General features: G+C 42.0%; 1 protein-coding gene across 10 annotated transcripts in view; it reads right to left on the bottom strand.

The window, feature by feature from the left end:
- MFSD2B (MFSD2 lysolipid transporter B, sphingolipid) overlaps window positions 1-25,178 on the bottom strand; it is a 73,521-nt gene extending 48,343 nt beyond the window's left edge. For 6 of the 10 annotated variants that reach the window (XM_075598456.1, XM_075598460.1, XM_075598459.1 and 3 more), the window contains exons 1-4: window positions 25,093-25,178; window positions 20,118-20,292; window positions 12,706-12,828; window positions 4,879-5,003 (exon numbers count right to left, since the gene is read on the bottom strand). In XM_075598456.1, the coding sequence (XP_075454571.1) occupies window positions 4,879-5,003; window positions 12,706-12,828; window positions 20,118-20,198 (329 nt within the window). In that variant the 5' untranslated portion in view covers window positions 20,199-20,292; window positions 25,093-25,178. Of the gene's footprint in view, window positions 1-4,513; window positions 4,744-4,878; window positions 5,004-12,705; window positions 12,829-19,070; window positions 19,144-20,117; window positions 20,296-25,092 lie in introns of those variants that run through there. The other 4 variants (XM_075598457.1, XM_075598463.1, XM_075598465.1 and 1 more) reach the window with 4 other exon arrangements.
- Window positions 25,179-26,867: the final 1,689 nt, after the last annotated feature.

The following is a 26,867-nucleotide window of genomic DNA, read 5'->3' as shown; positions in this document are numbered from 1 at the left end:
CCGCAGGTAACTGGCTTTTATGGAGAATGGCAGTAGTCACCTTTTTTTTTAACATTTATTGCAACATACTCACAAATCGGCATTAAATTGTCATTTCATAATTAAGTCCAGTTCAAGCAAAAACATATGAATCCATTACGTTCTGTCCCTGGCTATTTGGGACAACTGATTATTGTGCAAATAGCGGACCCAAGAGAATCCCTCCAAAGAACAAAGGAACAATGTGGGTCAATAGTTCTGTAAAACAATGAGGATTGTTTGGGTGCGGTTCTGCGCTGCTCCACGGGATAATGGGCCGTGCTGCTGGGATCTGTGTTTACCTCGGCTGAATGTGCAGTGACAGTGAAAGCAGCCCGTTCTAGCAGTGTCTGCCTGAGCTCGCACAGGGGAGGCTCTCTGTGCGGGGAGCTCTCCGGCTCCTGCGGGCGTCGGCGAGCTTGTTACGTTACATCGCAGCTGCCAATGCACAATTTGAAACAGTGGCGAAATGCCATTAAAAAGTACACATGCTGTGCGCTGTCGCACAATCCTATTTAACACTTTGAGTGCTAGACGGGCTACCGATGCACACTGAAGCAGTCTAGGACACTTGGTCCAAATGGCCACCGGCTCGTCACCACGACTCACCCCGCCGCGCGGAAAGCAGCCTCAGCCGGCCACTTCTCCGCTAAGGTAAGTGCCTTACCCTAAAACCCCTTACCCTAAAACCCAGTACCCTACAACCTGACCGTAAAACCTGGTACCCTACGCCCTTTCTGCGCAACCCGGTACCCTACACCCTTAAGGTGCAACGTAATGCCCTACACCCTTACCGTAAAACCCTTTAAATTAACCCCTGCTCTAAAGAGTAACAAAATTTATCTTAGAAGCGCCGGCGGTGGGGATTCCAGCGGCGGGGATTCCAGCGGCGGGGGTTCCAGCGGCGGGGGTTCCAGCGGCGGGGGTTCCAGCGGCGGGGATTCCAGCGGCGGGGGTTCCAGCGGCGGGGGTTCCAGCGGCGGGGGTTCCAGCGGCGGGGGTTCCAGCGGCGGGGGTTCCAGCGGCGGGGGTTCCAGCGGCGGGGGTTCCAGCGGCGGGGGTTCCAGCGGCGGGGTTCCAGCGGTGGGGGTTCCAGCGGCGGGGGTTCCAGCGGCGGGGGTTCCAGCGGCGGGGGTTCCAGTGGCGGGGGTTCCAGCGGCGGGGGTTCCAGCGGCGGGGATTCCAGCGGCGGGGGTTCCAGCGGCGGGGGTTCCAGCGGCGGGGGTTCCAGCGGCGGGGGTTCCAGCGGCGGGGGTTCCAGCGGTAGATCGGCTGTGGTGGCAGAGTGAGTCGCCGTGAAGCACCGACAGTCATCTGGTCGCGGGGAAATGGCCGTGACCAAATGTCCCATTCCGCACTGAAGGGGTTAATAAGCTGACAAAGCTCTGCGGTGACGTTTAAGCAGATTTATTAAATATTTAGGCTTTGCAACAGAAAATTCATTTTTTTTTTCCCCCTTTCTTTAAAGAAGATCCATTATTCTGTCCAAAAAAAGTGACATTTAGGTATGTAAATAAAAGGTAGCGGTCCCCCGTCTCGCTCCGTTCCCGTTTAACCACGGAACTTAAACCCAATCCCAATCTGAAGAATATATAGGGGTTGCAATGCAGAGAAAGCGCTCAGACATGTAACACAGTCATTGCTAAAGCTCGCTTTACCCTTTGGGTCCCGGACGGGCCGCAGACCCTTTGGCACTTCGCGATCACGTGACCGCCCCTCGGGAGCGATCACGTGACCGCCCCTCGGGAGTGGTCACGTGACCGCAGTGCCACTGATGACGGAGAGGAAAGGGACGGGGTCCTCATTGTTCCTCGTCCTGCAAGATCCGCTCCAGAGAACCCGATCTCCCCCACATAAACGCGTACGTACAGTACAACCTGACGTAGGCCCTTGGGGCGCCAGACCCCATATGTAGTAGCTACGTCAAACGGCACCCGAAGGGTTAATCATTTTAGGAATGTCTAAAAGCTTCTTCTCAGATTCCGGAATTGCACGGATTAGATGATACAATGTTTCTGTACAAATACCATGAAATTCCACTGTAGGTAGAGTAGTGGGAGGAGTAACGAGACGCGCAATGCCAGATATATAGATGACATTTATGTTGACATGCTGTTCCCAAACGTTCCTGTGCGCTGCCATGGCGAAAAAGGAATTCTTGCCGTCCTCTCCTCGCTGCCAGTTTCAACCCCGCGCTCAAAAGGGGGACGTATTAAACTAGCGCAAAACTCCAAGAAGTATAAGAATCCATTTATATTTAATAAAATCCAAGTCCAATAAAAACATTCAAAATATGTATCTGCGGGGTAACGGGTGGTCTTATCATCAGTCCTCCATGGAAGGCATCCTGAGCGGGACCTTTGCGGTCCGCAATATGCCCGCTGCCATTTTCTTTTCCAGCCCTTCCAGATAGGGTCCTGTATGGCTGAATGTTAGCGGTGTCTTCCTCCGCACGTGTCTCTGATCAGAGTTCTCATCGAACACAATGGATGAATTAGACGTCTAAACGTGATGACGTCTGTGCTGACCTCTACGCATTTCGCTAATCGCTTCATCAGGGGTTAGATATCACTGAGTTAGCACTTAAAGCAGCAATACTCCCGGAAGCCTGTATGAATTTAACTCATATCATGTCAGTATCTTGCCTCCTGGGCATGTCCTGCTGCGGCTGCACATTTTTAAAAAAATATATTTTTAGTGTTAAAAATGATGATTAAATGTCTCGCATCTGATAATAACCTTTAGAATGAACAGGGCTCTGGGGAGAGCATCATTTTGACCTTTCAACTAAACTTAATATTTCAAACGCTTTTATATCCTAAGCCAGGAGTGGCCAACTCCAGTTCTCGAGGGCCACCAACAGGTCTGGTTTCAAGGATACCCCTGCTTCAGGACAGGTGGCTCAATCAGTGGCTCAGTCGACGACTGAGCCACTGATTAGGCCACCTGTGCTGAAGCAGGGATATCCTTTAAAGCTGACCACGTTGGTGGCCCTTGAGGACTGGAGTTGGCCACTCCTGTCCTAAACTCCTAAACAGATCTGCTCATTTACATTTAATTTCATTTTTTAAACTGCGTTGGAAAGGGCAAGAAGAGATTTCTGAGCGAAGCAATGTCATTAATTCCTGCTATGGCTCAGATGGCGCACACCGCGATTAGGGAGAAGTAATGGTGCGTTGGATCCATGCAAGTCTGCCTGTAGATATGCTGTGGCACGATGCTGAGAACATAAATAATGGCAAACGCCCAATTAATGTAATTATTAAGTATGACATTACTTATTAATATACGCCATGTTATTAATTGGTATAGATCCTCCAGCTGTGTGGCTGTATTGCCCGGCATAGGTAAGTGCGCAGTGTACTTTATACACAGCCCAATGAAACCTGTATGTGTCTATGACACATATGTATCACGGGACATAAAGCACTTTATAAATACGCAGAAGACGGCCGGCAAAAGGTACGCCGAATTTCACAGCAGGTTTATCAGCTAACACAAACATGACGATGATCAATAGTTCCTCATATTGATTTTGTATTCTCAGGTCAGTTTTGAGGCTCAGCATCTTCACTGGCAGGAGGGCCTGCAAGGCATTGCTGTACAGCAGGCTCATTTTGCAAAGCTATACAAATGTATTACATAACGGCCCATACTGACTAAGTGGCAAGTGCCATTGAGTGTATGCATACGACCAGATGCTAGAAGCTGGGAGAAGATAACATGTGATATCTGACCCATCTGATCTCTACTCGGCCAGATAGCTCCCAGTGCTGCCACTGTTAGAGACAGCATCATGGGCTTCATAGACTGATTGGCCTGGCCACGGGCAGAACTAGTCACCAGTGGGACTTACGTGGCGGCTATGGATGAAGCCCAACCAGATGATAACTGTAGAAGTTGGGCCCGGCTTCCAGGGGGGCTTCACGTCCGTGTTAGGACCACATGGATGGGCTCCCTCCACTGCCGTGTAAGGCCCCGAATTACAGGTAGGGCCCAGGGAAAGGATGTGCACAGAGGGGGGCTTTTAGAAACGCCGGAACAACTTTCTGGCAGGTGGAGAATGGACCCCAGTGCAGATGAACTGGCTGCACATACAGTATGGTACTTTCACCACTGGACCTGACTCTCTATGTACAATTGTTATGTTCTTATGGACCTGTTGTAATGCTATCCATGCAAGGAACTGCGTTTTTCTGGGTGGCACGGTGGGAGACCTACAAGGCCAGCATGTAAGGACTGCTGGAGTAGCTACACTGCGTTAGGGGTTTCCATTAATGGCAGACACGGCAAGTTTGGTGTAATGGGGATCATTCCTCATTTTGAAATAGGTAACAACCTAATCGCTTGATTTTATTTTTCAATTTCGAATCGAGGACGCGGAGAAAGGAAACTTGGTGAACACGTGATTGAAAAGTGAGATACAGAGATAAAAAGCAATAACTGAAAAAACAGTGACAATCATAGAGACAAGGGGTGCAGAGTGGATACAGACCTGGGGAGAAGTGTGGATAGAGACCTGAGGAGCAGGTGCCAGCAGGAAGTCAGGAAGGCATGCAGATTACAACTGGCTATACAGCTATATGACTCCAGTCAGGGAGGGTAGGATAATAACAGGTTAGGTCATTTTTATTTCTTTTATTATTTGATTTTCTGTTTTTTTTAGACATCATTCAGGACTGGATCAACCTGTGCCACTGATTTTGGAATCTCATGTCTTGCCTGCTAAGGAGTAGGAAATGTAAGGTTTGGAAGGAAAGGAGGGCACTTTAATTTAAACCCTTTTTCATGCCAGAGGGGCATGCAACACAGAAGGGTTACACATCAAATCACCTTTACAAAGAATAATGTACTTCTTACCAAGGCATCAAACGACCAATTCGTGTCCATTTACTTTTGTTAATGAAGAAGCCGACGATGGGATCCGTGATTCCACCCCAGGATTTCCCAACAAACAGCACCAGAGAGGCTTCGAAGGGTGTGATCTGAAGGAACGAACACAGTGGATCCCCATGTATTACTGTAGCCGGACTCCACCACATCCCTGGCGACTGGATCAGCCAGCCAGTGATTCCTCAGTATGTTGGATCAACTTCACACAGAGGAGGAATAAATATATTATAAAACAGCTGGGCAACGTAATCGGCTTCCACAGAGAGGTGCAATCCCCTTTACAGTGCCGACGTTTCCTGTGAAACATGATTGCCATTCTCAAGCTATACTGTAACCCGCAAATATTCTTGTAGCCTCATGATGTCATCTGCCCCGATACGGTTTAACGCACCTTGATCCCACGTTAACTGCGTTGACTTAAATGGCCGGGTCGGGGTGCGTTGTTCTGTGTCATAGGTTAGTGAATCTCCCCGCGGGAGTTTTGTGCAGGTGTTTTTTTTTTTTATATATATAAAGCAAATTCTTAAATAATATTTATCTATGACAACAAGAAATATCAAATGGGCGCCAGAAATAATGACATTATTTATAAGGCACAACATCGTATTCTACACCGCTCAACTCCAGTCCTTAAGCCCCCCCAACAGGTCAGGTTTTCAGGATATCCCTGCTTCAGCAGTCTTTGTCTGAGCCTCTGATTGAGCCACGTGTGCTGAAGCAGGGACTAATTGAGTCACCTGTGCTGAAGCAGGGATATCCTAAAAACCTGTTGGGAGAACTTGAGGACTGGAGTTGCGCACCCCTGTGCTACACAACTGCCCCATCATTTACTGCACGTTCGCTCTATGTGGTTATTTAGGAGGATACAACCCAAAAAAAAGAAAATATATATTTTTAATGATGTGTTATTTCTAGATGTTTACCAAATAAAGTCATCCAATATTCTGTGAAATTCCAATAATGCAAAAGAGTCCACAAACCTACTGGTGATATTGCTTGTTATTTATTGACAATAATGCCTATATACTAAGATTTGATTTGATATTTTTGACATTTCAGTGCTAAAAAGTAACACAAACTGTTCTGTGCGTCGCGTGTAGGAAGACTTCATATGTATGATGCATCGTTTGTTGTGTCACACGATGCAGCCCTCATGTTGAATTTCAAGAAGCTATAAGAACAAAAAGAAAAATGCACAACTCATGGTGTAGTATATAGAACATTCTAATGGTGAAGGTATCAAAGTAAGTATCACACGTTCTTTAAAGCACTTCTGTTTTGTACGTGTGATACTTACCTTGATACCTTCACCATTAGAATGTTCTATATACTACACAAAGGGTGCGCAAAGTTGTTGACCTGCGCCCACCTTCCTCACAGCCCCAGCGTTTGCCCCCCCCTCCTCCTACGACCTGGCATCAAATGACATCATGTCACGTGAACCCGCAGCGTTATCTGACGCTGTGTTGACATGGCGACGCGTCGCCAAAGACCAGGCTGGGAGCAGGTAAGGGCTGTTACAGGGGCCTCCCGCCACCCCCGGCATTAAATTGAAATGCCTCGGGGAAGGGCACGGGGCCCCTGTAACCGCTGCACCTCGCCTGGAAAATCCCCCCTGTCCTGCACCATGAGTTGGGGGCTTTTCTATTTGTTCTTATAGCTTCTTGAGATGTTGAGCCATCTTTTTGGACAGCAGCCGACTCTACCTATATATTTCCTGTATACGGTCACGTATTTATTTGTGGCACCTAATTGCCCCTTATTTTTCTACACTCCTCACTGCCATTCACGTTATTGGTTATTCACATAACACGCGCATTTAGCGCGCTATTCATTGTTTTTCACCTCATGTTGAATACCTAATTTATACCGTTTTAATTCAAACAGAATGATGTCATTTTATTTTTAGAACTAGTATTAGTTAACATCAAGTATTTGTGTAATAATGTAAAAATAACACATTTTTTAACCCGTATAATGAAACATCCGTTCTGCGTCAAAATACATGTTTGGGTTTATTCGTACCCCCCCATGCTGCACTAACTATTACGTGGCCGATTCATTAACTTTAATTACGAAATTGGCGATTTATGCCAGGTTGAACTTGTTGGACGATTATGACTCACTTTCAATTGATTTTGCGTCACACAGAAATATTATTTTTAGTACATACCATTTACATGTACACGCCAACCGCAGTCAATTTATGTGCGCCAAAAACATATGAATTTTACACTAATCGCACAGGTGGAGAAATTGGAGCATAGTGCATAGGCGCGCACACTACTGTGAAGCGCTATGTACATTTTATGGCGCTATACAAATAAAGACATACATACATACATACATACATACATACATACATACATACATACATACACTCGCGCAAGTGAAATTGAGTTAATATGGGAGTCAATTTACCAAAGTCTCCCGTCTGGGGTAAAACTAGAGCATAAAACTGCACCATATTTAACAAGGAAAAGGAATCCCATTGAAAGCAGCTGGAGTTTTTCCTTTGATAGATCTGGTACAATTGTTTTGTGCTGATTTCAATCCCATGCTCCAGAGAGGAGATGAGGATCTACCTTCACCTGCGCTCTCTGTCACTACACAGCTTTACCCCCGGCACCAAAACGCACCCTACAAATCCTCCTCACACATTCTCTTTCTATCCATGCTTCTTCTTCTTGCTTCTGGGGATCTCTCTCCCAATCCTGGTCCCTGCCTTATTTCTACATGCTCTCGTCCTCGCCTAACACAGGCAACTTCTACTCCTTCTGGTGTCAAACCCTCTAACCTCATACCCATCCCCTGCCACCCTCCCTCCTCTCTCCCTTTCTCCTGTGCCCTTTGGAATGCTCGCTCCCTTTCTAACAAGTTCCTCTCTGTGCTCTGGAAGCTGCCCTCTCTTATGGTGGCCTTTCTTTCTCCCACACTCCGCTCCCTGATGGCAGAGGTGGAGGCGTGGGGCTCCTGCTCTCCTCTCTCTGCCGCTACCGAACCCTTCCTATTCCTCACTCTCTAGCTTTTCCCTCCTTTGAGGCTCACACTGTCCAGATCTTCTCTCCCTGTCCACATGGTGGTCATCTATCGCCCACCTACCTCTACTCATCCCCCTTCTGCCTTTCTCACCTTGAATCCTGGCTCTCTTTCTTTCTCTCCTCAGACTCCCCAGTTCTTCTCCTTGGGGACTTCAACTGCCACATTGATGACCCCTCTCTCCCTTGGGCTTCCCGCTTTCTTTCTATAACCTCTTCTTTTGGCCTTCAACAGTGGACTACAGCCAGCACTTAGACCTGGTCTTCACTAAAAACATTTCTCTCTCTGATTTTTCCATTTCCCCCTTTCCTCTCTCTGACCATCACCTCATCTCATTTTCTCACTCTCACTTCTCTCCTTCTCCATCTACCCCTCGTTTCTGCAGAAACCTGCGTTCTATTCACCTAACAGCTTTTGATTCCATTTTACGCTCCTCCCTCTCCTTTCTAAGTTCTGCTACAGTCCCTGACAACCTGGTCAGGATCTACAACTCTGCCTTATCCTCCTCTCTTGTTCTACATGCCCTGCTTTCTCTCTGCCGTCCTCGCCCTTCTAACCCCAGACCCTGGCTAAATTCCCATACGCGCATGCTGCATTCCTCCACTCGTTCCTCTGAACACCTCTGGAGGAAATATCGCACTCTCGCAGACTTCACTACAAATGTATGCTGTCCTGTTTCAACTCTGCCCTCTATCAGGCTAAACAAACTTACTTTTCTTCACTAATCAACACGCACAAGTTTAACCCACGCCAACTTATCTCTGTCTTTGACTTTCTACTCAGACAACCCTCAGTTGCCTCTTCTTCTTCCTCCATCTCACCTCGGGACTTTGCTGACTATTTTAAGGAAAAGATGGAATCCATACGTCAAAACATCCCCTTTGTTTCCTCCACCCATCCTCCACCGCTTCCTAACTCTCCTCCTGTCTTCCTTGACTCTTTTTCCGCTGTCTCAGAGGAGGATGTGTCATTGCTTAATTCCTCTTCTCCCTCTACCACTTGCCTTCTTGACCCCATTCCCTCCCATCTCCTAAAACCTCTTGCTCCTGTTATAATCCCTACGCTCACACACATTTTTAACTCCTCCCTCTACTCTGGTACCTTTCCCTTCTCCTTCAAACATACAACAGTTATACCATTACTCAAAAACAGCAAGCTTGACCCTACCTGTCTTTCTAACTATCGACCTTTCTCCCTCCTGCCTTTTGCCTCTAAACTCCTTGAACATCTTGTATTCTCTCGCTTGCTCCATTTTCTCAACACCTATTCTCTCCCAGACCCTCTACAATCTGGCTTCCGCACTGCTCACTCGACTGAAACAGCCCTCACTAAAATAACTGATGACCTCCATGCTGCCAAAGACAGAGGTCATTACACTCTGCTCATATTACTCAACCACTCTGCAGCATTTGATATCGTAGACCACCCTCTTCTCCTTCATATTCTCCATACTCTTGGTATTCGAAAGAAAGCTATATCCTGGATCTCCTCTTACCTCTCCCAGCGTACTTTCAGTGTCTTTTCTGCTAACACCTCCTCCTCCATTGGTCTCTCTTTGGGGGTACCCCAGGGCTCTGTCCTGGGACCTCTTCTCTTTTCTCTGTACACACTTTCTCTAGGTGACCTAATCACATCTCTTGGGTTTAAATATCACCCCTATGCTGATGACACACAAATGTACTTATCTACCCCTGACCTTACACCTGCTGCACAGACCAAAGTTTCTGAATGTCTCTCTGCGATATCATCATGGATGGCCCTCCGCTGATTTAAACTTAACATGGCAAAAACAGAGCTCCTCATACTTCCTCCCAAACCTGGCCCTACTACCTCCTTCCACATTACTGTTAGAAGTACGATCATTCACCCAGTAGCCCAAGCACGCTGCCTAGGGGTCACACTCATTCTCCTCTCATATTCAAACGTTTCTAAAAACCTGTCGCTTTTTCCTCCGCAATATTACAAAGATACACCCTTTCCTCTGTTGCTCGACTGCTAAAACTCTGACTCAGGTCCTCATTCTCTCTCGTCTCGATTACTGTAACCTCCTGCTGTCCGGCCTTCCTGCCTCTCACCTGTCTCCCCTACAATATATCCTAAAATCAGCTGCCAGAATCACTCTACTCTTTCCTAAATCTGTCTCAGCGTCTCCCCTCCTGAAATCACTCTCCTGGCTTCCGATCAAATCCCGCATCTCACACTCAATTCTCCTCCTCACTTTTAAAGCTTTACATTCTTCTGCCCCTCCTTACATCTCATCCCTAATTTCTCGTTATGCACCATCCCGACTCTTGCATTCTGCTCAATGATGTCTTCTCTCTACCCCCTTTGTATCTAAAGCCCTCTCCTGCCATAAACCTTTCTCACTGACTGCCCCACACCTCTGGAATGCCCTCCCCCTCAATACCCAACTAGCACCCTCTCTACCCACCTTTAAGATCCACCTTAAGACACACTTGCTTAAAGAAGCATATGAATAGCACTGTGGCTAATACTATACGCATGATACATAAAGCTTGGCCCCCTGCAGAAGCACTTACCAGAACGCCCTCCTACTGTCTCTGTACATTCTTCCTACCTACCATTTAGATTGTAAGCTCTTCGGAGAAGGGACACCTCTTCCTAAATGTTACTTTTATGTCTGAAGCACTTATTCCCATGACCTGTTATTTATATTATCTGTTATTTATATGATTACCACGTGTATTAGTGCTGTGAAGCGCTATGTACATTAATGGCGCTATATAAATAAAGACATACATACATATAGGTTGGGGAATGTCTCCGCACACTGGCAGAGATCTGGAATGCAGACATACAAACACACAAGTCAGATGCAGTAGGACGGTGTGCTGACTGCTGGGCTGCTCCACATGCTGTTCCCTTCATGTATGTATGTATGTCTTTATGTATGTCTTTATTTATATAGCGCCATTAATGTACATAGCGCTTCACAGCACTAATACACGTGATAATCATATAAATAACAAATAACTACAAATAACACACCATGGGAATAAGTGCATCAGACATAAAAGTAACATTGTGGAAGAGGAGTCCCTGCTCCGAAGAGCTTACAATCTAATTGGTAGGGCGAACGTACAGAGACAGTAGGAGGGCATTCTGGTAAGTGCTTCTGCAGGGGGCCAAGCTTTATGTATCATGTGTATAGTATTAGCCACAGTGCTATTCATATGCTTCGTTAAGCAAGTGTGTCTTAAGGTGGGTCTTAAAGGTGGATAGAGGGGGTGCTAGTCGGATACTGAGGGGAAGGGCATTCCAGAGGTGCGAGGCAGTCAGTGAAAAAGGCTTAAGGCGGGAGAGGGCTTTAGATACAAAGGGGGTAGAGAGTCGGGATGGTGCATAACGAGAAATTAGGGCTGAGATGTAAGGAGGGGCAGAGGAGTGTAAAGCTTTAAAAGTGAGGAGAAGAATGGAGTGTGAGATGTGGGATTTGATCGGAAACCAGGAGAGGGATTTTATGAGGGGAGATGCTGAGACAGATTTAGGAAAGAGTAGAGTGATTCTGGCAGCTGCATTTAGGATAGATTGTAGGGGAGACAGGTGAGAGGAATGTACAAGCTTTGTTTGCACTTAATAAAACCTGTGTTTGCTAAACTGTGCGAATCCCCCTATGTAAGGGAGGCAGGCGGTGTAGAGGTTCTCAACTCCTGTCCTCAAGACCCCGCAACAGGTTAGGGTTCAGCACAGGTGGCTCAGTCGAATGGGACGTTTGACCGCAACCAAACCGCCCCATGGGTTCCGCCGCCACCACAACTCACCACCGGGCTCCTCACCGCTTGAGATTTGGCCGTGACCCCCGACGCCATTTTTAAATCTTCCATATAGCGCAGCAAATGTCAATGTCCCGGACGGCTGCCTCTCCGAGTCCAGCGTGCCCGCCGATCCTACGCGACCGCTGGGCATTTAAAGATGGCACGTAGGAGCAGCAGGTGCGCCTGGGACTCAGAGCAGCACCCGCCCGGGACATTGACATGAGCGACAGCCATGCGATACAAGACATTTAAACATGGGGTCGGAGCGCGCGCGGCCAAATTTCAAGCGGTGAGGTTCCCGACAGCGAATAGTGGTGGCAGCGGAGGAGTGCCAGGGGCGGTTTGGTCGTGACCAAACGTCCTAGACCGCAATCAAAGACTGATTGAGCCACCTGTGCTGAAGCTGGGATATCCTTGAACCTTAACATGTTGGGAGGTCTTGAGGACTGGAGTGTAAGGTATCGGACCGTGCAGTGTCAACACACAGACAGCTTTCATTCAGCACCAGGTGGGCAAACACAAATAAACAATGTGGTAAACACATGTAGCAAAAGAGGGGGATGTTATCCAACAGGCATCTGGGTTGTAACATGTAACCCTTGCTGCTGGACAAGCCTTTTTGTCGGCTATATGATTGCAGTGACAGCTAGCATAGAGACTCGCTAAGGTCTGATGTGCGTTATCGCACCGCGATTCTGCGATAACGGCCATTTAAGTCATTGCAGGTAAATACAAAACGATGTGAAACGTGGAGAAACCAACATTTGGAAAAGGGACCAATCGTCCCATTCAGATTTGAAATTGAATCACTGGGAAATATATATTGTTGTTTTCTTCCAACTCTTTCTAACGTTGCACCCATGCAAAAATCTCCAGTTTCAAGACTGTGCAAACGTTTTGCCAAATCTCTGATGGCTACTCATTCAATGAAATGATTTCCCTTTTGGACTGAAGGGCAATAGGTTGTAATGTCACTTACCTGTGCTATATCCAGCAAATAGATTTGCAGAAAAAATGCTGAAGCGCTTCCTGCCACCTGATTGGGTGCACCTCCAACAGCATAGCAGAGCTTGCTGAAGACTGACAACTTGTATGTGTGGACCTGGAAACAAACAATGTGTTACTTACTACAGTCACTATCATAACTGGAATACCCATCAGTTTTCAATCAGCAGGTTACCTTGTGACTGAGTGACTTTATGGGAACATTCTGACGAGTGCAGATTTTCCACTGGGCAGCTTTGTATAAAATAGTTCCAACCCAAACGTAAAGGATGTTCACTAAAAACACAACACTGTATTTTATGCAGACTGCCACGGCTCTTTAATGAAGCATGTGGGTAGTTCTGTTGGCTGATACTACACGTCTCGTATGCATTCACCACGACCCTCACACGCACTTACCATAATAATCTTCCTGCAGTCTGTACATTCTCCCCATTTACCACTTAAGCCATTGCTGGGCAGGGACTCCTTTCCCTAATGTCAATTTTGACGCGGTTATTACTATTCTGTCACGTTTGTTACTGCTGTGAAGCTCTATGTACACGGGTGGTGTTATATAAATAAAGATATAGATTTATACAATGACAAGAGGTTCAAAGGAGTTACAAAGGCTACAGGCGGCTAAACTTCCTGGAATGACCAGAATTTGACCTGCAGATGACGCTCAGTGTTTGCTGTTGGAGAGAGAACTAGATGCGGCAATAACCTCGCTCAAACCCAAAGTATGTGGTGCTGCATGCTGCCCGGGAGCGAGTAGAACAGATAGAAAATTGATGCATTGTGTCAAGAAGACACAATGCACACAAAGAATCCCTTAAATAAGGCGCACTGCAGACCAGAAATGTATAATATAATAAAGGTCTTAGCACGACTATAGACAAACAGTTCAAACCAAATTTATTAACAATAATGTAATTGGGATTAAAAAAGTGTGTATGTCCAAACTCAGAAGTAATGGACACAGATTCCTGTGGCACTCTGAATGTATCACTATGCCAGATTGCAATGCACCCTCGGATAGATCCAATTGATATGTTCAGGGTGTACACACACCTATTGTAGACATATAGCCCAAGTGCTAATGTCAGGATTACTCAGGGTGAAGGACTAGGGTATGGGTTCCTCCTGTGTATAGTTAATGGACCAAAACCAGATGCTGTCAATGTCAGTAGCACAAGTAATTTGCCAGGTATTGATAATACAGGTATGATGTGTAGTGCACTTTGTATACACATGTATATCACTATCCCCTTGTGAGCAGACGTCTCTGCTATTGTTAGTGGGGTGTGGAATACATCCCTGAGGTGGGGGTCAGTGTGTCTCCTTGGATGGATCAATGCCTATCCTATTGTTAAGGGTCGACACCAGCGTGTTATCTATTGTCTAGATAGGTAAAATCATAGCCTGTAGGGTGATAATAACCTGGAGTTATGGTGCAGATACACTGTGCTCCAAGGTGGTAATATAACTGCCCTGTGGATGGAAGGCTCAGCCACTAGAAATCTGTTCTGGTTAAACAGGTATGTTGAATATGGCCTGTGTGTGGCTCCACATAGCTAGATCCATAAACGGGTTGATGCTGAGAATATCACTATTGTAATGCCAGCTAATCAGTGTAGTAGCATCAATAATGTGCAAGTCCAAAGGCACCTGGTTAAATAGGTATCAGTGCCATAGCGTGGCAAAATATAACTTTAGCTGTGAAGCCGATGCAATGATTTTGTAGTGAAGTGGAGAGGTATTGAATGTTGCTCAATCTGCGCATGCCCGTTTTTAGCGGCACAACGTCCAGTCTTTTGTTTGTTGTTCTTACACAGTGACACCGTCCCTGATCGGGACTTTGAATGGAGATGATTTATTTCCACACGTAAGTATATTATAAGGAGAGGAGCCGATGTACTGGCTTCAGAGCAGTTTCGTAGCTTATACTTAATACTGTGTATTGGGGAGTTCCAAAGTCGACAAACGTATAGCTCAAGCGCCTATACCGGTGTATATACTACCCCACTTATCAGATAGGCGTAATCTTATGCCACCATAGGTGGAGATATATGCATTTGTGTACTTATAGTTGTTTTAATTTGTAGTGTTTAATGAATGGACATTGGACAGGCGAATGATATCACTCATATATGTATATCTGGCAGCCTGTTTTGCTGTTTCACATTTATACTTCCGCCGTGTCAGTTTGTGCATAACTCCGTTATTTTATGGTTAGTAATGATCATACAGTTTGCCTGCTCGGTAAGGAGACAGACTCTAATCCTGTCTGTAGCTGCACTTATAGAGACACGTGTTGATGTGCTCAGGTGTGCTTGTAAATGCTCCAGGAACTGTTGACACTCATGCTTGCCCTAAGAGACTATGACTCTCGCTGCTTCACCAAAGCCTTATAAATGATAGTACAGGAGATCCTAATAGCGATAATCTAAGTGCCATGAAACTCAAATAAAATGTAATACATCAATCATTCGCAACCATGTCGGCTTCACCCGACGTACGTTTCGTCGCTCTACTCGCGACTTCTTTGGAAGAAGGGTGAAGCCGACATGGTTGCGAATGATTGATGTACTACATTTTATTTGAGTTTCATGGCACTTAGATTTTCGCTATTAGGATCTCCTGTACTATCATTTATAAGGCTTTGGTGAAGCAGCGAGAGTCATACTCTCTTAGGGCAAGCATGAGTGTCAACAGTTCCTGGAGCATTTACAAGCACACCTGAGCACGTCAACACGTGTCTCTATAAGTGCAGCTACAGACAGGATTAGAGTCCGTCTCCTTAACGAGCAGGCAAACTGTATGATCATTACTAACCATAAAATAACGGAATTATGCCCAAACTGACACGGGGGAAGTATAAATGTGAAACAGCAAAACAGGCTGCCAGATATACATATATGAGTGATATCATTCGCCTGTCAAACGTCCATTCATTAAACACTACAAATTAAAACAACTATAAGTACACAAATGCATATATCTCCACCTATGGTGGCATAAGATTACGCCTATCTGATAAGTGGGGTAGTATATACACCGGTATAGGCACTTGAGCTATACGTTTGTCGACTTTGGAACTCCACAATACACAGTATTAAGTATAAGCTACGAAACTACTCTGAAACCAGTACATCGGCTCCTCTCCTTATAATATACTTACGTGTGGAAATAAATCATCTCCATTCAAAGTCCCGATCAGGGACGGTGTCACTGTGCAAGAACAACAAACAAAAGACTGGACGTTGTGCCGCTAAAAACGGGCATGCGCAGATTGAGCAACATTCAATACCTCTCCACTTCACTACAAAATCATTGCATCGGCTTCACAGCTAAAGTTATATTTTGCCACGCTATGGCACTGATACCTATTTAACCAGGTGCCTTTGGACTTGCACATTATTGATGCTACTACACTGATTAGCTGGCATTACAATAGTGATATTCTCAGCATCAACCCGTTTATGGATCTAGCTATGTGGAGCCACACACGGGCCATATTCAACATACCTGTTTAACCAGAACAGATTTCTAGTGGCAGAGCCTTCCATCCACAGGGCAGTTACAGTATATTACCACCTTTGAGCACAGTGTATCTGCACCATAACTGATCTCAGACGCACTATTAGAGAGGGTTGGGGTTCCTTACAATTCATCTGATCTCAGACGCACTATTAGAGAGGGTTGGGGTTCCTTACAATTCATCTGATCTCAGACGCACTATTAGAGAGGGTTGGGTTTCCTTACAATGCATCTGATCACAGACGCACTATTAGAGAGGGTTGGGATTCCTTACAATGCATCTGATCACAGACGCGCTATTAGAGAGGGTTGGGGTGCGTTACAATGCATCTGATCACAGACGCACTATTAGAGAAGGTTGGGGTTCAGCAGAATGTCACATTATAATTATAGGGTTCTTTAACCAAAGTAAGTTGGAAATCACTGAGCTAAAAGGTAGAGACAGCGTTCAGTCGCTTGGAACATTAGCTGCAATTGGAAAGGAAGCTTAGTTACATCGTTTGGCTTTTTTCCCTCCTCTTTCTTCAACATCTAAAATAAATATATATTTAAAAAAAATGTGGTTTGGACATGTTCTTTCTTCTGATAATGTAAGTCCCAGTCCTGCAAATACTAACAACGCTCTTAGGGAAGAGAACGACTGTGTCCGAATGACAAGAACTTTATCTGGCAGCCCCATGAAGGAGCAAGCGGTTCAATGACAGGAATAGGCAAGAAGAGCCACATAGTATGTCAGGGACGTACAAGAAGCCCGGTGCTGCAGGAGATAGATAAGGGAAGTTATCTGCTGCCACGAGCTCCCCAGGAGTCCCACTGCTGACCAGCAAACTCAAACACCTTATTCCCATACAGCACACGTTACATGCTATGTCAGGGGTGACCAACTTCAGTCCTCAAGAGTCACCAACAGGTCAGCTTTTCAGGATATCCCTGCTGCAGCACAGGCGGCTCAATCAGTGGGTCAGCCAAAGACTGAGCCACTGATTGAGCCACTTGTGCTGAGGAAGGGATATCCTGAAAACACGTGGAATAATTGTTTCATATGTTCACTTAATCAGATTATCATATGCAGAACCCAAAGGAGAACTGGGAAGCCAAATCTCCCACAATATGCATTTTATGTCTGTTATGGGCCAATAGTGTAGCCACAATGACGCAGCAATCGCAAAGCTGCAGCACTCAGGGTTACATTACACAGCAATGTTTTTAAGAGACGCCAGCCACAAGGACAATGCCATCCATACTTCATTAAGTACCGTGGAACAATTCTGGAGGATTTAACCCTAAAGCTATTGGGTCAAAGAAGGAAAGGGGAAGTATTTTCACATGAATGGGAGTGCGGGGCGTTCCACATCCAGTCCCAACGCGTTCACCACCCTCCCCCCAGAAACCAAGCATTCATTGCATGGCGCTCGATGACCGGCAGCAGAGCCCAGAGAGCGCGGGCCCTCGCGCTATTCAGGGAACATTATAAGGGCACCCTAAAGGTTAATAACCCTAATAGCCTTTCATTGTTAAGAGGTAAATAACAATAACCTGCCTTTCCCCATTATCTCTTAGCATACAGTGCTTCCACTGCAACCGGGAATTCTGGGTAATGACATGCAAAGGAGCACACAGTGTCATCTTTTGCTTCTTGTCCGTTTGCCCTATAAGCTTATGCCTGCCGTAATTTAACATGCAAAGGGTCTGTGTTTGGTTTAACCTCTTGGCTGCCAGAGAGAAGTTCATTTCATGAAAGTGTATCATGCATTTTATAGATGGCAGACAGTACACTTAACTACTTCATAGCCAGAGAGGTCTGCAGCACACAGGAAAGCAATTAAGGGTCACAGGAAACTTTAGAAGGGTGTACAATGAGAACAATCAGTGCCACACAGTTTTTGCAATAAAAAAAACACACAAGAACGCAAAATATTATTTACCATGAGTGCAAAGGGGAAGCGGTTTTACACACTCCCCCCAAAATCATCAAATAAAAGCTGATGCATCAAAAGCATTTTAACAACCAAAACATATTAATCCCTGTGGAAAGCATGACAGTAGTTCTTAAAAAGATGCCAATAAAATTCTTATTTATAAATATATATACAGTATCATTGACTACAATAGAACTAGTCAGCCGGGGATGTTACCCGTTGATTAAAGTGTGATAAAGATATGATATACATATTAATAACAGCCATTTATTTAGAATGATGAAAAAGCAGATGAAAGTAGCACTCTGGGTTATAATAAAATGCCAATTTGATTGCACAATTCAGCTGTATATAACAGGATGTCAGCGTGTGCAGGTCTGCGTGTGTTTATACACGTGCAAATCTGTGTATACAACGGTATAAATCAGTATACTGATGTTCATACTGGTATAGCAGTGCTTTTTTGTGTGTGGATCAGTGCTGTGTGCTAGTGTGAACATGTGTTAACTTCTGGGGACCATCCGTGGATCTGTGTATCACTGAGTTAGTGAATTTGTGCAGTGGGATTGAAGAGCATCAGGTGATGGCATTAGGCATCAACAGCTGGAAATAGCAGAGGGCATCGTCATTAACCCTGCCAATGCCACAGGAGACAGCAACTAAGCTATATATGTATCCAGCAGCAAAAAGAACGCAGGCGTATTCAATATGCTGTGGGGCCAAGTATATTATCTGTCAGGGAAGCTTTAAGCTCCACTAATGCAGCTAAATATTGCACTTAAAGGGTGACTCAGTGCCCACTCTATATGTATCTGTGCAAGTCATATTATAATCCAATGCTGTTTTGTAGGTCCTGAACGTGACATCGTCAATCCTTTGGGCAGAAATTAATTTGTACCTGAAACCCCACAGCGTACAGCAGTGTGCAGATCAGCAGTGTGTTATCTCCGAGTCATAGTTATAAGATACATCTAGCCAGGAAATGACAGAAAGGCAGGGTAGGGTTTTAAATAGTCTTCTGACACACAATGTTTTAAAGCATTTAATCACATCAGGAGGTATGTTACCGTTCCAGAAAATAGACGTATGGGTATTAGAGATACAGTAACAGTAAAAGCCCAAATCAGTATTGGTAACACCACTCTGCTTTACCCAGTATCTGTATGTGTACATCAAGTACAGAATGCAGAAACACAACAACCATTCTTACTTATAAACTAAACAGAACAATAATAATACCCACACGTTTTAGCCCTGGCACTGAAATGTCACTTTGTGATCTGTTTGAGGTATAAGTAGATATTATGTAAAAGAAGGCGTGAGGAAGGTGGTAATTGTCATACTTTGCTTTATACCAAAAGGTCACATAACACAAAACAGTTATCAGCATAAAAATAACATTGTCCATCCTATAAATACGCATGTGGGGCTTATTTTAAGAGAGTGGTCCCACCGATGTCCCACTGATGTCTGTGCAGGCTGCATGTGGTGTGTGTAAGGGGGTCGTCCATTTCTCTGAACAGGGGGACCCTACAAATATCCACGTGGTGAGTGTGAGTGTCTTTAGGGAACTCTGCTGTGTGTAAGAGGGAGATCGTACCGTTTACTGAGGGGCTTCTGTAAGAAAGACTGGTGATCCCTATTCCCTTTAAGTCTATGAGGAATATGCCATGTAAGGCAGTGATCTGTGGGTGCAAGGAACTTCTTGTGACAGTTACCCTGTAGGTGCATATGGAATGGGACAGGGTGCCTTTTATTGAGGCAGCTGTTGGGTATGTGCAGCATTAAAGTAATATTTCATTTCAACAGGGTGATCCTGCAGAGGGTTATAGGGGCAGATGCAGTGTGCGTTATAAGGTAAAACAAGATGATCCTATAAGTATCCGTGCAGCTCCTGTGTGCAGCAGGGGTGTGTGCAGCATTGCTGGCGCTAGGCAGCTCTCACCTGCGGTGCTGGGCTGTGCGGGGGGCTCGTGGTGATGGAGGTCAGATCGCTCAGCTGGATGTCCCGGCCTCTCTCAGCCATGGCAGGGGCAGAGTGTGCGGGCAGCGGGCAGTGTGCGGTGTGCTGGGCACGGGGGCGGGGCCTCCGGACAGCGGTGCGGGGGAGTGATCTTCAGCTGCAGAACATGTATCCTCCTCTGTTACACTACTATATACTGTATATTTACTACATATATACTCCTCTATTACACTACTATATACTGTATATTTACTACATATATACTCCTCTATTACACTACTATATACTGTATATTTACTACATATATACTCCTCTATTACACTACTATATACTGTATATTTACTACATATATACTCCTCTATTACACTACTATATACTGTATATTTACTACATATATCCTCCTCTATTACACTACTATATACTGTATATATACTAAATATATCCTCCTCTATTACACTACTATATACTGTATATTTACTACATATATACTCCTCTATTACACTACTATATACTTTATATTTACTACATATATCCTCCTCTATTACACTACTATATACTGTATATATACTACATATATCCTCCTCTATTACACTACTATATACTGTATATTTACTACATGTATACTCCTCTATTACACTACTATATACTGTATATTTACTACATGTATCCTCCTCTATTACACTACTATATACTGTATATATACTACATATATCCTCCTCTATTACACTACTATATACTGTATATTTACTACATATATCCTCCTCTATTACACTACTATATACTGTATATTTACTACATATATCCTCCTCTATTACACTACTATATACTGTATATTTACTACATATATCCTCCTCTATTACACTACTATATATATTTACTACATATATCCTCCTCTATTACACTACTGTATATATTTACTACATGTATCCTCCTCTATTACACTACTGTATATATTTACTACATGTATCCTCCTCTATTACACTACTGTATATATTTACTACATATATCCTCCTCTATTACACCACTGTGTATATTTACTACATATATCCTCCTCTATTACACTACTGTATATTTACTACATATATCCTCTATTACACTACTATATACTGTATATTTACTACATATATCCTCCTCTATTACATTACTATATACTGTATATATACTACATATATCCTCCTCTATTACACTACTGTATATATTTACTACATATATCCTCCTCTATTACACTACTATATACTGTATATTTACTACATATATCCTCCTCTATTACACTACTATATACTGTATATTTACTACATGTATCCTCCTCAATTACACTACTATATACTGTATATTTACTCCTTATATCCTCCTCTATTACACTACTATATAGTGTATATTTACTACATATATCCTCCTCTATTACACTACTATATATATCCTCTTCTATTACACTACTATATATATTTACTACATATATCCTCCTCTATTACACTACTATATATATTTACTACATATATCCTCCTCTATTACACTACTATATATATTTACTACACATATCCTCCTCTATTACACTACTATATATATTTACTACATATATCCTCCTCTATTACACTACTATATATATTTACTACATATATCCTCCTCTATTACACTAATGTATATATTTACTACATGTATCCTCTATTACACTACTGTATATATTTACTACCTGTATCCACTTCTATTACACTACTGTATATATTTACTACACATATCCTCCTCTATTACACTACTGTGTATATTTACTACATATATCCTCCTCTATTACACTACTGTATATTTACTACATATATCCTCCTCTATTGCACTACTATATACTGTATATTTACTACATATATCCTTCTCTATTACACTACTATATACTGTATATATACTACATATATCCTCCTCTATTATACTACTGTATAATAACTACATATATCCTCCTCTATTACACTACTATATACTGTATATATACTACATATATCCTCCTCTATTACACTACTATATACTGTATATATACTACATATATCCTCCTCTATTATACTACTGTATATATTTACTACATATATCATCCTCTATTACACTACTATATACTGTATATTTACTACATATATCCTCCTCTATTACACTACTATATACTGTATATTTACTACATATATCCTCCTCTATTACACTACTATATACTGTATATTTACTACATATATCCTCCTCTATTACACTACTATATACTGTATATTTACTACATGTATCCTCCTCAATTACACTACTATATACTGTATATTTACTCCTTATATCCTCCTCTATTACACTACTATATACTGTATATTTACTACATATATCCTCTATTACACTACTATATATATTTACTACACATATCCTCCTCTATTACACTACTATATATATTTACTACATATATCCTCCTCTATTACACTACTATATATATTTATTACATGTATCCTCCTCTATTACACTACTATATATATTTACTACACATATCCTCCTCTATTACACTACTATATATATATTTACTACATATATCCACCTCTATTACACTACTATATATATTTACTACATATATCCTCCTCTATTACACTACTGTATATATTTACTACATGTATCCTCTATTACACTACTGTATATATTTACTACCTGTATCCACTTCTATTACACTACTGTATATATTTACTACACATATCCTCCTCTATTACACTACTGTGTATATTTACTACATATATCCTCCTCTATTACACTACTGTATATTTACTACATATATCCTCCTCTATTGCACTACTATATACTGTATATTTACTACATATATCCTTCTCTATTACACTACTATATACTGTATATATACTACATATATCCTCCTCTATTATACTACTGTATAATAACTACATATATCCTCCTCTATTACACTACTATATACTGTATATATACTACATATATCCTCCTCTATTATACTACTGTATATATTTACTACATATATCATCCTCTATTACACTACTATATACTGTATATTTACTACATATATCCTCCTCTATTACACTACTATATACTGTATATTTACTACATATATCCTCCTCTATTACACTACTATATACTGTATATTTACTACATATATCCTCCTCTATTACACTACTATATACTGTATATTTACTACATGTATCCTCCTCAATTACACTACTATATACTGTATATTTACTCCTTATATCCTCCTCTATTACACTACTATATACTGTATATTTACTACATATATCCTCTATTACACTACTATATATATTTACTACACATATCCTCCTCTATTACACTACTATATATATTTACTACATATATCCTCCTCTATTACACTACTATATATATTTATTACATGTATCCTCCTCTATTACACTACTATATATATTTACTACACATATCCTCCTCTATTACACTACTATATATATATTTACTACATATATCCACCTCTATTACACTACTATATATATTTACTACATATATCCTCCTCTATTACACTACTGTATATATTTACTACATGTATCCTCTATTACACTACTGTATATATTTACTACCTGTATCCACCTCTATTACACTACTGTATATATTTACTACACATATCCTCCTCTATTACACTACTGTGTATATTTACTACATATATCCTCCTCTATTACACTACTGTATATGTACTACATATATCCTCCTCTATTACACTACTATATACTGTATATTTACTACATATATCCTCCTCTATTACACTACTATATACTGTATATATACTACATATATCCTCCTCTATTATACTACTGTATATATTTACTACATATATCCTCCTCTATTACACTACTATATACTGTATATTTACTACATATATCCTCCTCTATTACACTACTATATACTGTATATTTACTACATATATCCTCCTCTATTACACTACTATATACTGTATATTTACTACATATATCCTCCTCTATTACACTACTATATATTGTATATTTACTACATATATCCTCCTCAATTACACTACTATATACTGTATATTTACTCCTTATATCCTCCTCTATTACACTACTATAAACGGTATATTTACTATATATCCTCCTCTATTACACTACTATATATATTTACTACATATTCCTCCTCTATTACACTACTGTATATATTTACTACATATCCTCTATTACACTACTGTATATATTTACTACATATATCCTCCTCTATTACACTACTGTGTATATTTACTACATGTATCCTCCTCTATTACACTACTATATATTGTATATTTACTACATATATCCTCCTCAATTACACTACTATATACTGTATATTTACTCCTTATATCCTCCTCTATTACACTACTATAAACGGTATATTTACTATATATCCTCCTCTATTACACTACTATATATATTTACTACATATTCCTCCTCTATTACACTACTGTATATATTTACTACATATCCTCTATTACACTACTGTATATATTTACTACATATATCCTCCTCTATTACACTACTGTGTATATTTACTACATGTATCCTCCTCTATTACACTACTGTATATATTTAGTACATGTATCCTCTATTACACTACTGTATATATTTGCTACATATATCCTCTATTACACTACTGTATATATTTACTACATATCTCCTCCTCTATTACACTACTGTATATATTTACTACACATATTCTCCTCTATTACACTACTGTATATATTTACTACATATATCCTCTTCTAATACACTACTGTATATATTTACTACATATATCCTCTTCTATTACACTACTGTATATATTTACTACATATATCCTCTTCTAATACACTACTGTATATATTTACTACATATATCCTCTTCTAATACACTACTGTATATATTTACTACATATATCCTCTTCTAATACACTACTGTATATATTTACTACATATATCCTCTTCTATTACACTACTGTATATATTTACTACATATGTCCTCCGGTGCTACTATAGCAGCGTGCAGTCTACCAGTGATCTGTGGTTCACTTCTGTCAGTTTAACCCTCACGTGCATTCTGTCAGTTTAACCCTCATTTGAATTCCTATGGTCAGGTGACTGTGCATATCAGTTTCACCCTCTATAATGTTGTTAAAAAATTCTATAAAAATGTAATCTGAAAAGAAGACAGCACAGTTGCATTTTTACACGAAAATAATCTTCTGGATGTACCACAAGAGTCAGAGCCTTGTCATCGATGTGGTAGTGTAATGCTTATATCCTCTTCTATTACACCACTGTATATATTTACTACATATATCCTCCTCTATTACACTACTTAAGGTTTAATACGGGATAATATTCAGGAATACCTAATGGAAAACAAAATTATTAGTAATAGTCAGCATGGATTTATGAAGGATAGATCTTGCCAAACTAACCTTATTTGTTTCTTTGAGTAGGTAAGTAGGAATTTAGACCAGGGTAATGCAGTTGATGTGGTCTACTTAGATTTTGCAAAGACTTTTGATACGGTTTCACACAAGAGGTTGGTGTACAAAATAAAGAAAATTGGACTCAGTAATAATATATGCACCTAGATTGAAAACTGGTTAAAGGACAGACAACAGAGGGTTGTCATAAATGGAACTTTTTCAGGTTGGGCTAAAGTCGTGAGTGGAGTACCTCAGGGATCGGTACTGGGACCCCTGCTTTTTAACTTGTTTATTAATTACCTTGAGGTTGGGATCGAGAGCAAAGTCTCCATCTTTGCTGATGATACTAAATTGTGTAAGGTAATAGAATCAGAGCAGGATGTAATTTCTCTTCAGAAGGACTTGGAGAGACTGGAAACGTGGGCAGGTAAATGGCAGATGAGGTTTAATACAGATAAATGTAAGGTTATGCATTTGGGATACAAGAATAAAAAGGCGACTTACAAATTAAATGGAGATATATTGGGGGAATCCTTGATGGAGAAGGATTTAGGAGTGCTTGTAGACAGCAGGCTTAGCAATAGTGCCCAATGTCCTGCAGTAGCTGCAAAGGCAAACAAGATCTTATCTTGCATCAAACGGGCACCTTTCCTGTCTTGCCTTTAAATTCTTCATGGGCAAGCTACCCAGCTACCTGAACAAGCTCCTCACCCCTACCACTTGCAGCACTTGTCACCTGAGATCAGACTACAAAAGACTATTCATGGTCCCAAAGCTCAACAAAGTATCCGGACGTTCCTCCTCCTTCCATGCACCCCAAAACTGGAACAACCTACCAGAGACTCTCACATCCACCACCAGTTTAAGTTCTTTCAAATCTAAGGCTGTCTCACATTTTAACCTGGTCTGTAACTGTTTCATACGCTCATAATATATATTTTCTTTAACTGTGCACGCAATGTCTTGTATATAATGTACACTGGCGACACACTTTATTCGAGCTCGGCTAGTCCCACGAATTCGGGTATACCCGGGTGTATTGAGGTTTGTGACTGTTTTCTGCCCGAGTGCATTGAGGTATTTTCCATGCAGGGATTGAAGCATTTTATTCCCGCTGGCTGCAATATTGCACAGTACATATATACAGTGGTTGACAAATCACCAAAAAATCTACTCGCCACACAAAAAAATCTACTCGCCACCTAGTACCAAACGTGTGCTGCTTGGGCCAATATTTACTCGCCCGGGGGTTAAATCCACTCGCCCGGGGCGAGCAAATGTATAGGTTTGTCGAACACTGCATATATATATACTGCATTACAATTCATG

This window comes from Ascaphus truei, chromosome 4, assembly GCF_040206685.1.
Source record: "Ascaphus truei isolate aAscTru1 chromosome 4, aAscTru1.hap1, whole genome shotgun sequence".
NCBI lineage: Eukaryota > Metazoa > Chordata > Amphibia > Anura > Ascaphidae > Ascaphus > Ascaphus truei.
The sequence above is the reverse complement of the archived record's forward strand: the minus strand, read 5'-3'. Positions and strand labels throughout refer to the sequence as shown.